Source organism: Seriola aureovittata, chromosome 17 (genome assembly GCF_021018895.1).
Source record: "Seriola aureovittata isolate HTS-2021-v1 ecotype China chromosome 17, ASM2101889v1, whole genome shotgun sequence".
In the NCBI taxonomy this organism is placed as follows: Eukaryota; Metazoa; Chordata; class Actinopteri; order Carangiformes; family Carangidae; genus Seriola; species Seriola aureovittata.
Genome location: NC_079380.1, coordinates 12,608,186 through 12,629,597, shown reverse-complemented (window position 1 = coordinate 12,629,597; position 21,412 = coordinate 12,608,186). Strand labels below are relative to the sequence as shown.

Genomic DNA, 21,412 nt, shown 5'->3' with positions numbered 1-21,412 from the left:
GCCGAGCCTCGACCCCTTTAACCTTTGAACCCTGTTGCTGAGGTAATGACGAGAGGAGGGGAGGTCACTGGAGGGGCCTTGTGCTTGGCCACTGGGGGAATCAGAGAAAGAGCCACTGAGTGACAGAGATGATCTTCTAACGTAACAACCGCTTTGATTTGAGCAGCACATGACACTGTTTGGGTTCAGGGGGTTTGACTGCCACTTGGCTCAGACTTGCAGCATCACAAGACTAGAGATATTTAGCAGTCTTTCAGTGTACATGTCTATGCAGCAGTTATTTTGCAGCAGAGCGGCCAAATGGTTGGTGTCTTACACCTCAGAGTTCAGCAAATAACTAAAATTGTGCAGAAAATTTGAATATTGTATTTTTGTTACAGTGTCACCATGTGTTTAGTTTCCAAAAGTGGATCTACTATACAACATTGCCTGGTTTGCAGACATCTCACAAGATGCTTCAGTTTATTACTAGTACTTGTACTGAAATATTGAGTACTACATTGTTTCTAACAGTATCATGCAATTCTTCAACAGGTGAAAACATAGTATCAAAAGTCATTTCCTCCTGGCATCACTTGGTTTAAAGATGCACAGAAAGTTACTTATATACAAGATGTGTTCAGTACTGGCTACTGACAAACATTACTTGCAACCAAGCAATTATTGCCTTATTTTAAGGTCATAAGACACTTATTTACCAGGAGATCTGATGCAAAAAGCACCTGTTTTTTAAATGGCGATGTAAAAAGAGTAAGGTGGAAATACTTCAATGCAGTGCTAAAGGACTGCTGTTATTATTAGTGTGCAGGTAGGCAAACCCTACCTGTACTCAAAGCATAAAAGGGACACCTCTACTATGGTGTCCCTTTTTATGCTTTGAGTGCAGGTAGGGTTTGCGCTCACACAAAGACATTATCCATCAATCAGGACACATTGCTTGGCACTCAGTCCTTGGCACAGACAAAGCTAATTATAGCAGCCTGTAGTGTGAATGACAGGAGGAATGGCAGTGCTTTGAGACCCGTCACATTTGTGCTACTCTGGCACTGATACTCAGTGCTGTTTGGCTGACCTGAGCTGTTTCATTTAGTCACACAAGTTAAATCCTCTTGTGTGCCTGGTTGCTGCAGACTTGGTGTAGGTGTTTTGCACACTTTGTGTTTGTACTGATTGTAAAGGCTTGTCTGATTCATCACCAATGCTGTGACAAAGAAAAGAACTGCTCTCCTCTACCCTGCTCTGAAAAACTTCTTTTATGACTGTAATTTTGTTTTCTCTGTGGCTCCACACCTATTGCTGTGGGCATTTAAAGTCCCCTTGTGATATCAAATATTAGAGAATAATAATGTTATTCCTGCAATGCAATACTCTCAGGGATATGCCTCATGGGATAGATGGGCATAGAAAAGTGTAAAGGTTCCTTATATTTCAGGCACCACCATCCTAATCCTTTGTCTTCTCTCTCATTTCTCCGCAGTGCCGGACGACCTCACCCCAGAGGAGCAGCAGGAGCTGGAGAATATCCGCCGGCGCAAGCAGGAGCTGCTGGAGGACATTCAGGTAATACTGGAACAGGATATGAGTACTGTTGTAAATTTGTATGTGCAGGTCTTAAAACAGTAGACGGGTACAGTTTTCAGTTTTGCTGACCTAATTAAAATAAACTGAGACATTCATCATCTTTTTAGAAGTTTGTAGTACTGAAATGTCAGTGATTGGAAAAATGCTACACAGAAGTAAACTAATTGATTTTCACTGGTATTAAGTATTTTACCCATCTGAAACATATTTTAGGTTTTAACTTTGTCTGAGCTTGTATGTCTAATGCAAGCTATCCTCCTTGCTGCCAAATATACTTATATATGACACTAGAACTAACCATAGTAAAATATATAGTGAATGATGACCAAGCTTAAGTTTTTAGTGGCTCAAAGGCAGAGGGTGTGATTTTTATTTTTTTTTATTTTAATTGACCTAGAAGGTCAGGACACTATGCTTCCTCCTCTGCTTTTTGATTAAACATTTACCTCATATCTAGTGTTAACTGCCTTTGTACAAATTCTTCTTTTCCAAGAAGTCCTTCGAACATTTCACTGGAAGGGGAATTTGGGGTATTTCCTACCAAGTGCTCACTTCCTCAGCAAACCATTTGTGTTTATTCTTCAGCCATTTGATTTTTTTGTAGATCTAATGTGTCAACAGAGACCTTTATTTATGGATACAAGTTGTCTCTTTTGGGTGTCTTTATTGAAATGTGGTTTTGAATATAAAGTGACTGTAAAAAATCAGACCAGCAAATGATTCTGCATACAGATGAAATGGCATTATACTCTTATGAGGAATGTGCTCATGGAGCCAGTAGAATAATCTCGTATACTCTGTGATGTCCAAAGAGTGCCAGGATTCAAATCAGCTCAGCTGTATTTCCCTAAAGTGGTTTGTTTGATTCCATGTCCATGGCCCATGATGATGTTTTGGTCGTGCTTTAACCCAAGAGCACAGCTGATTATTCTAGCTCGGGTCAGTGCTGTCACTCAATAGCCAGCTCCATAAGCAAATTACACGCAGCCTGTCATGCCCTGGCAGAGAGTTGGCCTTCAGATGTCCCAGTGGGTGACTCAACTTCCGCTGGCCCTGACAAATATTGGAGGCGTGATCCGACACCCTCTCTTTTATGAGCTTGGGCCACCGTTGCTGCCCTCCCCCCTCTTTTCTGACCACCACTACTGCCCCCCCATCCTCTCCTCCTCTGTGGGCTGCACACTGGCGCTTCTCCTCCTTTCTGACACCCACACGCAGGTCCAGCATGCCAGAACCCCCCCACAACAACCACCCGCTTTCCTGTATGAGCACGGGCTTTGTTTGCAGAGACAAGCATCTGAAGAATGTGTTGTGACTGCGCAGGCAGACACACAGATGTTCCCTTTGTGGTTTGGCCTATAGTAAATTGGTATTATGCATGAGAAATTATATACTAATACTGTGGCTGGATATGAATGGAGAGGTTCAATGATTGTAACCTTTACTTGGAGTGTTGAAACCTCTTATGATCAATAGTAACCACGCTCTGACTGTATACAGGACTTAGCTTATGCTACAGTCTATTATTCCAGGCTTTCATCAACCTGACGTCACCTTCTCCATCCTTCTACCGTCTGCAATAGCCTTACCGCGCCAGCCTGGCACCAAGGAGCTTGGCTTGATCGACTAAATCTGCCTCTAAGGCCATTAATCACTAAAAAGCCACATAAACTATAATCCACTTTTATGCTTTCTTTCTTCATTGGTATTGAGGTTATCCCAGACTGTTCTCCACCTAATCAAATTCAGAATGAAAGGATTGTTTGGGAAAGCAAACACAAACACACACTGTCTGATATGTCCTATAGATGGTTACTATCAGTTTTTAGTTTAAGAGAACTGAGGAGAGCTGAACTGGCAGCAGTCTGTATGAAGTTTCAGCTTACCAGCAGCCGGAGAACTGACTCTGCTCTCTTTGTTGATCGAATCACTCTGACGTAAGTATGTATGTGATAAAAGGCCACCTGGCTTACAGATAAACAAGGGTGATTCAGAGATGATAGCCTCTCAACACTGTTTAATAGAGCCTTCAAGTTTTTTTTTTTTTTTTTTTTGTTTTTTTTTTTTTGGGGGGGGGTGTTAACAAATACTTTGCATGTAGTTTGTGTTGGTCACACCCATCCACACTTCCTGATATCAGGGACATTGGTGGATAAATGATGAATTTGTTCTCTCGTCATACTGATAACATTTTATAACTAACCCTCCTGTTTTTTTTTTTTTTCTGTAGCGGCTGAAGGATGAGATAGCAGAAGTGACAAGTGAGATCGAGAACCTGGGTTCCACTGAGGAGAGGTAAGAAAACAGGGCCTGACTCCCCTCCCCTACACACATTTCCCTCTCTTTTGCCTGAATTGGCTAGTAGTTGTTTGCCTTCTATTAACTTAGCAAATTAAGCTGTCAATTATTCATGTTTGATGGCCAAGTTGGATCATGCAATCACACCAGATACCCTCCCCAAATTGGCTATGCTTTTAAGGCAGTTTAAATGTTTCATCAGGCACACCCCCCATGATGGGAGGCGTCATTGAATAATGCAGTGGGTGTACGGGCAGAAGCAGACAATGGATGGTCTCAGGGGAGGGAGTACTCGGGTTTGGTCTACTCAAGTGGATAGGGATCCCATCAGCTACCGAATATTCCTAAAGCACTCACTTGCATCTAAAACCCATTATGGGTTACAGCACCTTCTTGTGATCAAAGTTTCCTGTGATTCACTTGAAGACATGATAGTCAGTCTGTGCTGTCGCCCCCTGTGCATCATCTGTTTAGCTGAGTGTTGGATTTTGGCAGACAAAAGCCAAAGGAATGCTGGTGTGAGTGAATCAGTGGGAAGAAGTGGTGACCTCTCACTGGCTGGGGATGGAGATGTAACCATGGTGACGGTGGACTTTTGGAGTATACTTTGACCCCTGATTAACTCAAGGCCTGAGAAATGAGACTTTCCCATATGCACGATGTTAACGCTTTATCAACGCTTTGTCATCACAGTTGGGTTGGGGGGGTGAGGGGTTGGGGGGTGCAGTTCCTGCCAAACACATGAAAAATGTTAATGGGAAAGACACTTTCAGGAAATGAAGTGAATGCATTTATTGTAATGCTCTCAGCTGTAGTACAATGATGGGCCATCAATTTGTTGCATTTGCATGCAATTTGATTTGTGTGAGTCACATCTAAAAGGCAAAGAAATCTAAACATCTGCACAATAGAACAATGATCATTGTCATTTATCAAGCCCAAAAAGCACTGGTTCCAGCATCTCAAATGAGAATACTTTCTGGTTTTCTTAGTCTTTGATAGGCCTGCGTGATATGATGAAAATTTGTGATGACACTGTTCAATTTGCAATGACAATATTACTTGTGATAAATAAACAAATATAGAAGTATGCATACACCATTTTGCTGAGAGAAGCTGAATGAAGAACACAGACAAAAGTCACTATCGGTCCTCTCCTCTGTCCTCCTCCCTCTTCTGCAGGTAACTCTGCTGAGAGGGGGGGGCTGCTGTCTCAGACTGTAGCTTTAACTTTACAAAAGTTTGTGGCAAAAAAAGCTGCAGTCTACACACAGAAAGCTTTCCTTTTAGCTTGTTTATAACAGTTCACTACTAGGTTAACATCAGCGTGCTGTATCATGTTAAAAAAAAAAAAAAACTGCAGTGGAGAGATGTTGAAAATGTAGCTTTTTCTTCATGTTTAAATCTTATTGAACAGGTGGTGTGATGAAGGACACTATTGCTTTTTTACTCGCAAAGGTTGCGATGACACTTTTTTGCGACGTGTTGACTGCACGTTTAGATTGTGATGACGATGAAGATAAGCTTCATCGGTCAGCACTAGTATGCTTGATGAGATCACAAGTGGACAGCTCTAAGTACGTCAGTTCACACCTGACTTTAAAATGCGTCTCCATATGCGTCTTGATTGACCACTTGTGATCAGATTGCTTTATATACAAATAATCCCTTGCTCTCTCTCACTCGCTCGCTCTCACACACACCTTAGACTGTAAATTAAGGTAGCCTCTGTGACATCACCCATAGGTTTCTGGTTTTGAAGCTCGGAGTGGGCTGTTCAATCATCGCCATATTGTCACCTACTGACCCCGCCCAATCCAGAAATGGGCAAAGAGGAGGAGCGCGTGTCGAGCTGAGCCTTCAGTACATGCCGGTTTGTGGCCATCTCTCACTCAAAGCGGCACGTCCTCCATTATGCAGACCTTTTAAGCCTTTATAAAATTTAAACGAGTTTCATTTTTTTCATTTTCAATTCACCCCCTGTACAGTTGTCATGAAGGAGGAAATTAGAGACCAAAACAGTTTTTTGCACCAGGCTGTAAACATGTTTAATTCTGTTGTAAAGTTAGTCATTTTGCCATGGGGGTCTATGGGTATTGACTCGCTTCTAGAGCCAGCCTCAGGCGGCTATTCGAAGAATTGCATTCATTTTTCAGCCTCGGAGCAATTGACCTATCTGTGGATTGGCTAAAAACAATACATACCTTTTTATTTGCCTATAAAGCGGGGAAGTGAGATCCGATCACAAGTGGTCAATCAAGACGCATGTGGAGACGCATTTTAAATGCAGGTGTGAACTGACGAACTGAGAGCTGTCCACTTGTGTCCGGATCACCCGAGATGTTAAAACCAGGTCTGAACAGGGCCTATCAAACGGTGGCAGGACTAATCAGACTGTGTCAGAGGTCGCAGTAGAGTAGGCAGTCCTTCAATGTGGCCCAGGACGCATTTGCGTTCATACTGCTAAAAGAATGTGGACACATGTGGCCCAGACCACCTCCGGATGTGCTCTGAGTGATCAGATCTCAAATGTGTCTTCAATGCATCTTGGGTGCGTTCACACCAGGGTTGTGCTGATGGACAATGATCATTAGAACTATCGCTGATTGCTCATGCCTATGTCAGGACAATATTCGACTTGTTTTCCCATTAATGTGGTTAATTATTATTTGTAGTCTTAAATTAATACTAATTTGATTTGGCCTCCCACAGTTTAACAGATATTCCCGCATATAACGGTACGCAACACGAGCACACACACACTCCAAAGAGATCAACAGACAGACGGAACACGTCATTTTGTTCAGTTTCTGATCCTGCTGCTTTACTTGGAGGTAAATGGAAATTCTGGAGTCAATGAGGGACACACTCACTTTTTTTGGTCACTCCTCTTTCTCTCTCACTAAGAGTGTAGCATAATGTTAACGTAACACACACTTTTTTACCAGGATGAAATAAAATGTCCAAAGTTCACATAATCCGGTTGATATTTATATACATTTAAAGCACTTGAAGATCTGATCATCACTAAAGCCTGTGTCATGTAGAGAACTAATAAAAACAAATGAAATAAGAGTTGTCATATTGACATTTAAGGTGTATTGTTTGATTTCAAGAAGGTAATCGTGCACGCAAGAAGACATTCTTGATTATATTAGATTTAATATCTTTGGCTTTTGGACTGTTTGTCGTATTAAACAAGCAATTTGAAGACATCACCATGGCTTCTGGGCATTATTTTTTAATTTTCTGATGTTTTATAGACAAAATGCTTAATTAATTTATCAGTTCAAAAGTTGGCAGATTAATCAGCAATGAAAATAACTGCTAGTTGTAGGACTTATTTATAACAGTATTCATATTCAACATTATGTTCACTTGAAGAGCAACTAAAAACTGACTTTCTGATGTTTCAGGAAAAATATGCAGAGGAATAAACAGGTGGCTATGGGCCGTAAGAAATTCAACATGGACCCCAAAAAGGTTGGAAGAAGAAACTGTCATGACTCTGAAGAAATGTGATTTGTCCCACATGTTTTCATAAGCAGCATGTAACCTGGGGCCCTGTCTCTTTCTCAGGGGATCCAGTTCCTGATTGAGAATGACTTGCTGAAGAATACCAGTGACGACATTGCTCAGTTCCTCTACAAGGGCGAGGGCCTCAACAAAACAGCCATTGGCGATTACCTCGGAGAGAGGTCTGGATCGAGATTGACTCAGTGTTTTTTTTCCTCTTTCTCACCTCCTCCCTCTCTCACATACTCATCCACCAGCACTCATCCATGTGGTTGATAAAAGCATAGAATAGCGAGTGCATATTTTCCGTATTGCTCCGCTTCCTCTTGGTCAGGCACACACCCATCCTTTCCCAAACACAGTTTATTGGTTCCACATTTAGACCGTCCTGTCAAGACGATGTCCGTTGGTCAATAGCCTCCTGTCTTTGATTATCTTACTCATTCATAAGTAACAATGACAACACAACTTGGGAATGCATGTTAGAAGGCGATTAAAGTTTTCACTCGAGAACATCCTTGATAGAGTAAACGCATAATACAGGAATTAATGATGGGCCTACAGTCAGGGTGTGGTCTGTGAGGTCAAACCAGGAAATGTAGTGCAGGCTGTAGATGGATGCTCTCTGTTTGACGGCTATCAAGATCTCAGAGGGTTTCTGATTCTGTAAGGAGGGGGCTGAGAAGTGTGGGAGGTTTCAGGCACAATTGGTTTCTTGTCCAGTGGGAATAGTAGTGACTGTATATGACCCTTATGAACGAGAGCTCTTTAGACCCATCCCATGATCCCACAGGCTAGATCATTTACTCTGAAGGGCATAAAGGTCAAGAATGATGTCATGTTTGAGATTAGATGATAAATAAAAGGGGTACAGGATGTTTGTCGTCCTCCATTGGGGTTGATTGGAGAATGCAGCATGTCACTGACCTCTGAAGCCAACGTGAGCCAGACCACGCCCTGAGCTGAGTCCTCAGACATGTTCCTGATGGGGTCCACTTTTTGTGGACCAATTAGTTTACCTAGAAAATAATTTTCAGATTAATTCATTGTTAGTTGAAAATAACTGTTATTTGAAGACCTAATATTTTGTATATTTATTTTGTTTTGCTTATGCAGACTATAACTTATATAACTTTTACACTTTTACCAGTAAGAAAATGTACCATGTTTTGTCTCCTACAGAGATGAGTTCAATATCCAAGTCCTCCATGCCTTTGTGGAGCTTCATGAGTTCACAGACCTCAACCTGGTTCAGGCCCTAAGGTAAGACGGCATGATCCCAGAGTCTGCTACATAGTCATCAAGTTCTTGGCTAGATCTCCATACCCCCCCCCCCCTTTTATGTCACTCATGGGTGATTGTGTCCATTTTTAAAGTGTCACCTTATTTGCATTTTGTGAGAATGCAGTTGTCATTTTCAGTCTTTTGCCCAAACAGAATAAACTCAGCTTTTTCAAGAGGAAGTGAATCTGTGGCTGACTACTGAGCTTTTACCCCGACAGACAGTTCCTGTGGAGTTTTCGACTGCCGGGAGAAGCTCAGAAGATTGACCGCATGATGGAGGCCTTCGCTCAGCGTTACTGCCAATGCAACTCTGGTGTTTTCCAGTCCACAGGTAGTGCCGTCATGCTTTACAGCCTGACTTTCAGTGTCCTCATAAAAAGCCAAAGAGCTGTAAATGTGTGAGCAGTGAAACACAGGATAAAATGACTTCAGCTTTTCTTGTCTTCCTCAAATAAAGGCAAAAACAGATATGAACTACATTTAAAGGTTCAATAGGGGTTTATCAATCAACCTAAACCATCATTTTTTTTTTTTTGATTAAGTCTATAATGTCATGACCTCTCACCTTTTAATATACATTTAGTTTTTTTTTTTTTTTTTTTTTTTTTTAAAGGAACTTTAGCAGATGAACATTTGTCTTCTGTTATTGTATGCAGTGTTTTTTCCATATTGCACTGAGATCTGATGGCATGTCTGTGGAACTCATATCTAGACTTCTTTATTTATTTTAGTATACTTTTACTATGGCAACCCACAAAACCATGCTGTGGTCAGTTAAGGAGGTGCAGACTATTCTGCTTGGTATCCCTTCGATGAAGTCCATTGTTTTTGTGTCACGTTAAAGATGATCGTCACTATAGTAATAACGCAGGGGTACTCTGCAGTGGAAAAAGGAGGACCTGGTACCAAAAGCAAGTAGTTGAGTTGTCTGTACCACGCAGTGGAAAAACGCTACGAGTCTGCTGAGGTGAACTGTGTTATGGAAGAGTGTCTGGCTTTTAGGAAATAATGCCCCTAGCAGACAGTCGACTGCCTCTAACATGGATGCAGATGGATGTGAATAATGCATGGGACTTCTCGACAGCCTAACGGGCCAGATAAAGTGCTGCTGCGTCAGCCGTGTATTTGCCACATTGTCTTTTAGTTTACACACAGACATGCACTTTCAGATACATACGTGCATACTTAGCTGCCCACAAGTAGCCTTTCACTCCCACCCACTCCCCTTGCTAACAAAGCTTCTCCAATCTGATCTTCTCGGTTTGTCTGCAACCCCCAAAGAGCAGTGTTTTCAGCTCGGCTAATTTACATTCATATTTAAACACCACATTAAACACTGGCAGCAATTTTATGGTAAACAGCAACCTTTCGCTATCTCGTAAAGCTCATCCCTCCTTCATAGTGTGACCACTGTGTGTGTGTGTGTGTGTGTGTGTGTGTGTGTGTGTGTGTGTGTGTGTGTGTGTGTGTGTGTGTGTGTGTGTGTGTGTGTGTGTGTGTGTGTGTGTGTGTGTTACAGACACCTGTTACATCTTGTCGTTTGCCATCATCATGCTAAACACCAGCCTCCACAACCCCAATGTGAAGGACAAGCCTTCTGTGGAACGATTCATCTCCATGAACAGAGGCATCAACGATGGAGGAGACCTGCCTGAAGACCTGCTCAGGGTAAGTAGAGCTTCCAGACTCATCTGAGATTCCTCCACTGTGGCCTCTATGGTCATGGTCCACTCTCTTTGTTGTAGAACCTGTATGAGAGCATCAAGAACGAGCCTTTCAAAATCCCAGAGGATGATGGCAACGACCTCACACACACTTTCTTCAACCCTGACAGAGAGGGCTGGCTGCTAAAACTGGGTGAGTGACACTGGAAATATGTGTGCACAGTTACTTGGGCACATAATAAATTGCCAAAATGATGGTTCTCATCACTGTGCCTGTGCTGACAGATAACTGTGTTTTCATAGCAGCAGATATTATTGTCTTATCTAACATTTAGGCTATCAGGCTTTCTCTATCAGAAAATCAGGCTACATAAAATAATAACCAATGTCACCTCTGAGGTCAATAACCTGCCAATGTGTATGTGAAAGTGTGAGCATGTGTGAATTTGTGTGTTCACACTTTTATCCCAAGGCATCTGAAGACATTACTGTCCGCTTTAATGTATTATGAATGTGGCCTTGAGATCAGACCACCACATGAGGCGACTTTTAAATTATTTAAGACAGGTCATATTCATACACTGACATGCACACACACACAAATACTGTCTTTTAAGGTTTTATAAATCAAGTGTGTACATATTTTCTGTAAATACTCTATGGTTAGAAATTGATTTTGTTTCCCTTCAATCAGAGTTCTGTGGGACATTTTTGGTCCTCTGGGGAATTTTTAGAGGAGATTTAAAATGAATACTTTGTCCCACTGTGGAAACTCACATCAGGTCTTTTTAATAATAAATGGTGTGTCTTGGTATTTCTAGTAATATTTCCTGAATGAACCCTTTGCTAATTTCTGTCCCGACCACATGTTCAGACACACAAACGTGTATACACACACACACACACACACACACACACACACACACACACACACACACACACACACACACAAAGTGTATCATAACAAATGTTTCGCAGGAGGAGGAAAGCACAACCCTGGACCCCTAAACTTTTCATCCTCTGTTTCCTCTGAGTCCTTTCTCTGTTGTACAGATTCACAATGAATTTTGTAAAACAGCATGAAGTCATTGAACATTCCTGTGAATCTTTACAACCACCTACACCAAGGAAGTGAAGGAATTACTTTTTCTCCAATGACTCCAAATTGACAGATTTGAGTAAAACAATCGGGGTGGAAGATAAATTACTGGATATATCAGAAATGGACCCAAGTGGAGGTGATATTTCATGTAGTGCTTTACAGTAGCTCTCACAAGTTCACATTGAGTAAAACTCCCCCTTGTGGGCTGATATATAATAACAGACTTGTAAAAATCTGTGGGCCCTCATTTGTTAAGTATTTTAAAATGAAACGCTGTGAAGCAGTACATCAAAGGCTCCCTGGAACCAAAATTAACAGGACTGTGGTGGTATAATTCTTTATCATTTAATTTGATTTTTTTTTTGTTTCCTTTTCCTCTTCGTTTGTTTGTTCCCATGATTTTGGCTGTTGTCTTTCCTCAGGAGGTATGTACACCTGCTCTTCCCAAACGCTAGTCCATCTCTCAGCTTTCAGGTGCTTTTGGTGGTCGTCCATGCTTTTGTTCTCTTCCTCATTTTATTTATTTATTTTTTTTACATTTGTACAGGGTTTTTTTTTTTTCTCATTTTTGTCTGTAGATTTTTATTTTTTATTTTTGTTTGTCTCGCCACTGACTCATTTGAACTTCAGATGTTTGTCTGTTCAGTCTCTCATTGAGCTGGTGGTTTGCCACACACTTTTATCTCTGTGGGTGGTTGCCGAGCGGCCGCTGGGGACATTTGCCGCCCCGGGGGCTTGGCTCGGGGAGCTGATGCTTTGTGACCACTCTACTGAGCAGTCTGATCCTCTTTTTTCTGTATGCTGTGGTGGTCACTCTCTTTGATCTTTGTTTTTTGGAAGCTGCATTATACCTTTTTGCCATACAGTGAGCACAACAAAGGAATTTTGCCTAACTGTCCAATTTGATCATGAACCCATTTACCCATTGGCTTATTGTTGTTTGCTCCCTGGTTGCATGGAAAGGGAATATTGCACCTTTTCAATAAAGTGGCTCTGCTCTCCTTATCTCATGCTGTAAATGAATCTGAAGGGTAACAGTGTGGTTGAGGACTTGTGCTGGACCGGACTGGACCAAACTGTGGGAGAGAAGCATGGACAGGGGAGTGTCCCCGAAAAGGGATTCATGGAGGCTTAATATACAGAGTGCACACAGTTAATAAATTGACAGCAATTTTGTAAAAAGTGCAGCTTTTCTATTAATTACAAAAAAGTTTTTACATTGGTGCAATGCATTTTGTTTGCACACAAATTTTAAAACAAAAATGAATCCATTAAGTAAGAAAAGCCAGTTGCAAATTCATCCTGGGGAGATAAATCATTTCCAAAAAACATCAACAACTGGATATGATTTACAAGAAAACACGTTCCCTCTCAACCTCCACTTGACCAGCCTCCCACAGTTCTGTCTTGCATGGGTGACTCCCTCTACTCAGCTCCAGTCCAGTCTAGCAGCGTCCACGTGCACCCCCAGCAATAGTCTGCTGGGACGTCCCACGCTGTCAAAGACACTCTTTGCATGGGAGGAGGTCATCTCTCTTCTCTCGGAGTGACAGGAACTGACATTGACCATCAAACCAATCACAAATCTCCAACCAACCCAATCAACTTTCAGGCCGTTCAGCTGTGTGATTCTGCCATCGCGTCTGTGTTTTCTGTTTGTCTGCTTCTTTGTTGCGACACGCTGACGAGTCGAGATGTGGCAAGGAGCTCTCCATCTCTGCCCGTCGATTGAAGCGTGTCGATGGCGTCCGTAAATGATGACAAGCATAGTCTGAATTGTTGGACCTATCATGACATCTGTGAAATGATGGGCTATCATATACAGTGCTGATGCTGTTATATGATACTAAAAGTGTGTTCTGTATGTCTGTATAAACATCCTCAAAGCCTCCTATGCTGGTAGATGGGTTTTCACAATGCAGCTTCTTACTAACATGTGGTGGGATAGCCTAGTCTAGTCAAAGCTGATGTCTTCATGTCATGATTAGAAAGAAACATTCCCTCACTCACTGAGCCCTGCTCCTATAAACCTTAGAAGTTACTTAACAGAGCTGAGAGAGGAAATTCAAGTCTGAAATGCCTGTAGAGTTGCTGAACATAGCTCCAGGCTCTTAGCTTCCTGCCCCACTCAGTTTGTTGGCATCCCATCCTCCCAGAGCGAGGCTGCCATCTGCTACTGTGATCAGGTTTCCCCTCCCAGGAAGTATGGGTGAAAAGGGGGGGTCAGAGGTCAGGTACAGATCAGCGATTGCAGAGTTAACCAGAGAGCCCCCACTGGGCTTGAAAGAGGGGGGAACTTAATCCTCTAACTCCTAATTTTCCACATTTAGCCCTCAAATAGACATTTAAGTGCCTTCCAGTAACTTAATTTGGGCAGTAGTTCATTAAGTTCAGTGAGCACATAGATCTCCATCTTGTCTATTGATCCTGCCTTTCCAGATTATTCCTCTGTCAGCAAAAAAGGAAGGAGAAACAGCCAAGTAAGGAGAGTTTCCAGGTACACCAAGACATTAGTGTAGCTTTATCCAATAGCAGCTTCACATTTATTCCAATGAGCATAAAACACATAAAAGGGAAAAGGAAGAATTAATAAATTGTTATAAAGTCAAGATTGTCGGTGCATGGTGCAATATATGTGCAAATGGTGAATAGCAGGGTGTTATGGGTAAAAGGAGTCCTCTGGAGCCGTCATCTGTCTGTCTGCCCATACATATGTCTGCCTGTCTGCTGCTCGACCCGGTGCTTTGGTGCTTGTTTTTCTCTCTCTCTCTCTCTCTCTCCGTTTCCTTGTTGAGCCTCTCTGACACTGGATGTTTGCTCCACAGGGGGACGAGTAAAAACCTGGAAGAGGAGGTGGTTCATCCTCACTGACAACTGCCTGTACTACTTTGAGTACACCACAGTGAGTACAGCTCATTTTCTTGGTCACAGTGGGAAAAAAAGCTGCTGTTGTTCCCTGTGTGCATTATACACATTTTATATTTGTGCAGGACAAAGAGCCAAGAGGAATCATCCCCCTGGAGAACCTGAGCATCAAGGAGGTGGAGGATAAGAAACCAGTAAGTGTAGCGCCCTCTGCTGGTTTATTCTGGGATTACATAGATTCAGATAAATGGATTTTTAAATTGTTAGGAAAGACGGGCTCTCTCCAGTGCTGCCTATTTAGAAAATTGACAGCCTGGATTAATTCAGCAGAATATCCACAGCTATGGTGTGTACAAGTCACAGCTTTGACATTTGAAGATTACTATAAATCAATAAAACTGACAGGGATTTGCATAGGAAAATACAGTATGTAAATATTTTTTTTAAATATGTCTTTAAGGTAGTTTACTGTCTATAATGTCTAACCCCCATCCACTTTACTTCTGTAGAACTGCTTTGAGCTTTTCATTCCTGACAACAAGGACCAAGTAATAAAAGCTTGCAAGACCGAGGCTGATGGACGTGTTGTGGAGGGCAACCACACCTTCTACCGTATCTCTGCCCCCACTGCTGAGGAGAAAGAGGAATGGATGAACAGCATCAAGTAAGTGTTTTTTTTCCCCCTATTTTTTTTTTTTTTTTTCAGGGGGAAGAAGTATAATGTTGTTTATTTCATATTTCCAGAAAGTTTATGTCACAGTCAATCTCAAAATACCTATGTATGGGGGAGATATGACGTCTCTCCCTCCACACCTATGATTTGAGAACCTCTGCTGTAGGTTTTTATTGATTTTCACCCAAAACTGTTCAAATGATTTCAGTTGGAGCAGCTGATCATGCCGAGTACTTAAAGTTTAAAAAAGTTTAAAAAAAAAAAAAAAAAAAAAAAAAAAAGTCAAGTACTGGCCGTGCAGATGTTTTTACAATTTTATTTAAAGGTTGACTTTAACACAGATCCACAGATAAATTCTAAGAATTTTTTTAGATAAAAAATGTCCCACTTACTTGCAAATGTACTATGTCTAACATAACAGAGTTGTGCAGCAATTTGCACGCTTAAGCCATTATACTTTCCTCTGACATTTTTCTCTGTGTCTGTGCCCACAGGGCTGCCATCAGCAGGGATCCCTTTTACGAGATGCTGGCAGCCAGGAAAAAGAAGGTGTCGTCCATGAAGAGACACTAGAGCTGCTCAGCACTCCTGACATTGCACTTGACAGAGCAGGGGGTCTGGGTATCTGTTTGCCCTCTCTGGGCCCGTGCAGAGGCCACGGTTAAGGTCTGTCTCAGACCCTTTCAAGGGGATTTCTCTAGGATACATACTAGCTCTGGCTTTGGGACTCTATGGGCCAGAAAAACAGGAAGCATGCTGGGGTGTCTAGATAAGAGTCAGGCCCAAAGCCTCCTGTCTGAATGTCTCTCTTTCTCTCTCAGCTTTGTGTGTGCTCTCTGTCTCAGAAGCCGAAAAGGGATTCTTGCTGCAGCAAATTCCCCTTCGAAGATGCTTTATAAAAAAAAAACAAAAAAAACAAAAAAAACAAACAATTTCCATATACATTGCATACATACATACATACATATAACATGCATACACTCATGCAGTCCCCTGTAGCACACATCATTTTAACTCAGCAGGTCTGACCGAGTGTGGTGCCCCAACCAAAATATTCCTCGCTTTATGAAAGAAAAGTTAAGACCTTTTCTGATGTGCTTTAATATGTTTGGGTAATTTGTGTCTATTTTTACAGCTTTTACTGTCAATTCCTTTTGAGTCTTTTTTTTTTTTTTCGTTTGTTTGCTTTTGTAAACTAAAATGGTCTTGCAACAGAAACTGCAGGGGGAGGTAGGGGGTATAATTTGCCAACTGTTAGTAATTTTATAGAAAAAAAAACAAAAACTTGTTTTTAAAAAAAAAAAAAAAAAAAAAAAAAAGAAAAAAAAAGTTGCCACTCAGGAGATTGTTATGATGTTCTGAAACTTTTTATGTCAGCGCTGATGTGGACCCTGTTCACAACACAACAGCCATGCGAGGAATGAAAACCTCGTCTGTGTCCTAGACTGAACTGTTTTTGTAAATGTGAAGCTGCAGCATGGGGACGTACCGCTGCAGGTGAGGGTGTCTGCTTGTCTGGACAGGGTCTCAGTGTTGGATCTGGCTCCTACTGTTCATTTCCTGAAGGTCCTGGAGATGCATCCTGGGGATTAGTGTCTATTAAAGGGACAAGTGTCCATCACCCTGGGCCTCATTTTATGGTCTTAGGTTGTCTGGAAAACGTATATGTTGGACCTTTTCCATTTTCTCTCCCCATACATTTTGTTCTTGCTCTCCCCTTGTCTCAAACACAACACCACTTTCTATTACTGTGTGATGGAAAAAAAAAGCAATTCATTTGTTAGAGAAGTTACTTTAATGCTGCACAGTGCCTGGCGCTCTAGATGAAACGTGATGAGAAATGCTGCTGGTTAGCGACAGTAACTCAGTTTTTTTCCCACTCGAACAACATTTAATCTTTTTTTCCTGCCTTCGATATGCTTTTTATTTGTGGAGGGTTACCTATTAAATGGTAAAACAAATCTCATGACATTTTAGCCTTCGCCCAACCTCCTGATCATTGTACAATATAGTGTGCTTCAGGTTGTTTATGTATAAGACATTATATATGACATATTGTTGCAAAGGCTTTAAAGCAGCACAAATAAATGTGTGGTGAAGCTATGCCTGGAAAGGAATGGGTGGTCCCCATCTCAGGAAGCGCGATGTGAAACGATACAAAACTACTGCTACTGTGTATCAGGAATGTACTGTGGTGAACCAAAAGATGGAGTGCAGGGTGGCTGATCGGTCACGCTAAGGCAGTGACGGTCATCTTGTCAAATAACAAAAACTGCGCTGAGAGGTACAATTTTGCGAATGCAGTATGAGTTGTGCATCAAGCGTATGTCTTTTCTACTCTTGTCTACAGTCGTCTATCTCTCTCTCTCTCTCTCTCTCTCTCTCTCTTTCATCTGTGCCTGCTGGTCATTATCCTCGCTCCCTTCTCGTTTTTTTTCCTGGTCCTATTCTTCTCTGCTCCTCTCAGCGCACTAATCCTAGAGAAATAAGGAAAAATGCTAAACAATCATAATTCTAGACAGTATTGGTTTATTTATCAAGTTGTACATACTTAAATGTATAGTGGGTATTTTGTCTTAATTTTGTTTATTAGTTGTGCCATTTTCTTTTATTATTCAGTATAGTAATGTCTGATTTGAGGTTTCTATCATTGCCATTTAATCAAGCTGAAATAAAGATTTGTCACAAACACTGGCTGTAAATGGCTTTTACACCACTGCAAGTCAATAAACTCATGCTATATATTCCTCCAGCAGGTGGCAGTATGTGATAAGGACTGTAGAGGAACTCTGCTGCAAAGACAGTAACGGTATTGCAGCAAAGTTTTACATGCATTATTATACTACATATTACAGTAGAATTACTGTCAGGTCTGCAAATTAATCACTAATAAAATTAAAGGTTAGGCTCTTCAATGTTCATGAATATTGAAGAGCCTGCTACTTCAATTTGGGAGTAGCTTTTGATTGAATCATTCTATTCTGTTCCAACTGTGCCCACAACTACCAAAGTTTGTATTATTCCAACCACATTCATTGTACCCGCTACAAAAAAACCCCCAAATTCCTGTTACTGTTTATATCCAGCCTTTATCTACAGCCTCATAACTTTTTATATTTTTTCACAAGCTTGCTATTAAAGTATTTATGGCACAAATGTCGGGGCATCAAGGAAAGGTCGATATTTACAAGTGAATGTGTATCATATTAAATGATGCCTGGAAAAGCAATCAATAGAAATGACTTTTTCTCAATGGAACGGGCGGGCAGGCAGAAAACATTTCATGTGGATTAAACACACGTATGCATTTCTTTGGATTTATCTTTGTGTCTACTCAGACTAACACATTTTGGGTTATATCAAGTGGTTTTATGACCTCACCTGGAGGTACGGGGTTGTGCCATCTGTCATTGAAATGAGAAACAGTGAATGCCTTATTTAGAATGATATGAAAACACTATTTTAATATTGCAATATAAGTGATGGATGGGCTACAAGGTTGCAGCAGTTGCTCTTTAATTTGACTCAGATTTTTTTATTGTCTACGCTGAACTCCACATTTTCTATCAGACGCTGAATAGTCTGCAAAAATTTGCTGATAAATACAGATCAGCTTTTCAGCCTTTTTATAAATCTTTCGGCTATAAAACCGGTTTTCAGAATAAAAAAATTGGCTAAATTGTACAGACACATGTTAGGCCTACACTGTAGTCAAAGGGCTGCAGAGAACCTTGGGTAATGCTCAGCAGATAGTTGTAAGTACAACAACAAACCAACAACAACAGTTCAATTCTTGGAATAGAAAGGGTTATGAATACCTGAGCTTGTTCAAGTTGAGACATGTTTATCTGAGCAGTAGAAGGCAAGAAAAACAATTACTTTCAAAAGCCCTTTGATCTGTGAAAGATTAAAATCAGTTTTTTTTTTTTTTTTTCAGCAAAACCAAATTATGCCAAAAAACAGGGGGAAATGAGGGTGTTTATTTGTATGATATTTCCCTCCGAGCCATTGCCTGCGGTGATTTGGGGGAACATGGGTACAAATTATGAAACAATTTGTTCCACATGTGCATTAAAAAGGTAAAATTCCTGGTTTGCATTTTTGCATTTGGACTTTGATATTAAATGAGTAGAGGTTTCAGAGTGGATAAGAAATTGCCTGTAATTGTGTTTGCACAACTGCAGTCAAATAATATTTTGCACCTCTGCTTCAAAACACAATGATAATGACGTTTTTGAGAATTAGACAGGGCCAAGGAGGTTGACCGTGACTGATGGGAAATGAGAGGCATGTTGCCAAGACAAAAAAAAAAAAAAAAAGTGAGAAAAAAAGCTATAGAGAATGTGTGGTTATGGTGGTGAGGCAGCAGCAGCAGCAGCAGCAGGAAAGTCTTTGTTTTTTACCATCTGCACTGTTCTTCAGTTCTCGTATTTGTCACTGCAGCGTGGATAAGCAGGCACATGAAAAGACTGTGTACTTGTACATAATTCTATGTGAGGTTGAGATTTCTGTGCGTGAGAAAGGGGAACGTGATATACTGTACAGTAAGGAGGGCAGGTTCCATCAGTCATGACGCAGAATGAGTGAAGTGGGAACAATAGGAGGAGGGCGCACACACTGTACAGGAGGAGATCCTTGGAACAAAATGTACCTGGAGGGATTTATTAAGGTCAGATATTCTTTTAAAAACACAATAAAAAAAAAAAAGTGGCACCATTCAGTATAGCATGCCTGACCTCACTGCACTGAAACATACTCGACCACACCACTCAGTCATGCTGTCATGTCAGGTCTGCTTGGAGAGTTCGCTTCTCTGTGGTTATGCTGATGAAGGGGGGGGGAGGCCTGGGCCTGTAGCGGCTCTCATAGGCCCAGGCAGCGGGATCCTCCGTCTCCTCCAGTAAGTGGAGACATGTGAGACCAGTCAGGCTCCAATTAGGCCCAGACTGTTTCCCAGAAGCGCTGGAGGCCTCCCCCTGCCTCTCGGCCCACCGTGGCGAGAGAAGGGTGCACCCCACGGTGTCCGGACCTGACCTCAGCTGGCATGAGAAGGGCTCTTTCTTGTATGGGCTCATGCAGGCAAAGAATGTTACACACAGACAGGCATGCACACACAGACACTGTCACGCAAGGCATAAGTGCAACACACAGCCTGGTGGACATTTTCATGCAAACCAGTTCACAGCTGCGTAGAATTTGCTTTAACAAAGACGATTTATTTTCTCTCGGTTTTAAGCTTTGCATACAATCACCAAGTTTATATAAGAAGGGCGTTGCTTTGAAGTTGATATTTTAGGGTTAAAAGCTATCCATCATGTGAGTCTTAGACAATAACAAGAAAATGAGCTGTCAAGGCCAATTCAGAAAACGGCATCCCATCAGATCTCCTATAACACTACTGTCATGTTTATGCAAGTCCAAAAAGAAAATTACACACAGACAGGCTGGAGCCCTTTGCAGCTCATACTCAGAAATGTTTTTAGATGGTGCACACTGCAGTGATTTAGGTGCATGTACGCATTGTTGCTTTACTGGAAGAATAAACCCTGCTCAAATCACCTCAGGAATCTCATGCTCTGCCGAGAGACAGTGAATTCATCCTCGGGGCAGGATTTCTGAGAAAGGGAGTTAAAAGAGCAGCCACAACAAAGTCTCTCCCTCCCTTCACCCCAATCCACTATCTCTCCCTCGCTCTCTGCCTTACGCACACTCATATAACCGTGCAAACACCGTCTTTACAGTATATAACAACATCTTTGTTCATAAGCCAGCTGTTGATGATGAAGGTTATAGCAGTGATAGCGAAAAGCAGTGAAACTTTGGTTTGTGCCCAGCATGGAGAGTAAAATATTGTGGGGATGTGATTTGCTGATTTAGTTCAAAGTATTTTCCAACAAATGTGCAGTTGTGAAAGTTTGAAAACTGTCTGTGTCAAAAATCTTGCAAAACATTAAATGAAAACTGGCTGGAGCAGAAAATAAAATAAAGTTCTCTGGCCTGCAGTCACTGAATCTTCATCTGAATATTAAAATAGTGAAAAACCTGCTAGCTGTTGTTTGCATGTGAACTGTTGAGTGAATTGATCATTTTTGGCTTGTGTTTGAAATGAGATATGCCTAATAAATGTTCTATCTGAATGCAATTTTCCAATAAACTATTACCGTCTATAACTGCTGCACTTCTTGGCAGGAGGTGTTGTTCATTGGTGACATAGTAACCTTGATATGAGAGTGTTAAGGGAAAAATCAGGCTCTATCACATCTATGATTACAATCCTTCTGCCTGAAACTGAGGCATGCTTGAGTTTATGATTCAGTTATTAAGAAGAAAGGGTCACATGCAACTTACAAAAAACCTGTAAATGATTTAACCAACAGTCAGTTACTGGCATACTTGGATTACAGCCAAGAATAGATGCAGCCACCTTAA

General features: G+C 41.4%; 1 protein-coding gene across 4 annotated transcripts in view; it reads left to right on the top strand.

Moving 5' to 3' along the window:
- LOC130185798 (cytohesin-1) overlaps positions 1–21,161 on the top strand; it is a 48,053-nt gene extending 26,892 nt beyond the window's left edge. For 3 of the 4 annotated variants that reach the window (XM_056402465.1, XM_056402464.1, XM_056402466.1), the window contains exons 2-13: positions 1,478–1,560; positions 3,812–3,876; positions 7,296–7,362; positions 7,459–7,577; positions 8,578–8,658; positions 8,898–9,010; positions 10,199–10,347; positions 10,425–10,537; positions 14,269–14,347; positions 14,436–14,504; positions 14,820–14,974; positions 15,478–21,161. In XM_056402465.1, coding sequence (XP_056258440.1) covers positions 1,478–1,560; positions 3,812–3,876; positions 7,296–7,362; positions 7,459–7,577; positions 8,578–8,658; positions 8,898–9,010; positions 10,199–10,347; positions 10,425–10,537; positions 14,269–14,347; positions 14,436–14,504; positions 14,820–14,974; positions 15,478–15,556 — 1,172 coding nt within the window. In that variant the 3' untranslated portion in view covers positions 15,557–21,161. The remainder of the gene's footprint in view (positions 1–1,477; positions 1,561–3,811; positions 3,877–7,295; positions 7,363–7,458; positions 7,578–8,577; positions 8,659–8,897; positions 9,011–10,198; positions 10,348–10,424; positions 10,538–14,268; positions 14,348–14,435; positions 14,505–14,819; positions 14,975–15,477) is intronic. The other variant, XM_056402462.1, reaches the window with a different exon arrangement.
- Positions 21,162–21,412: the final 251 nt, after the last annotated feature.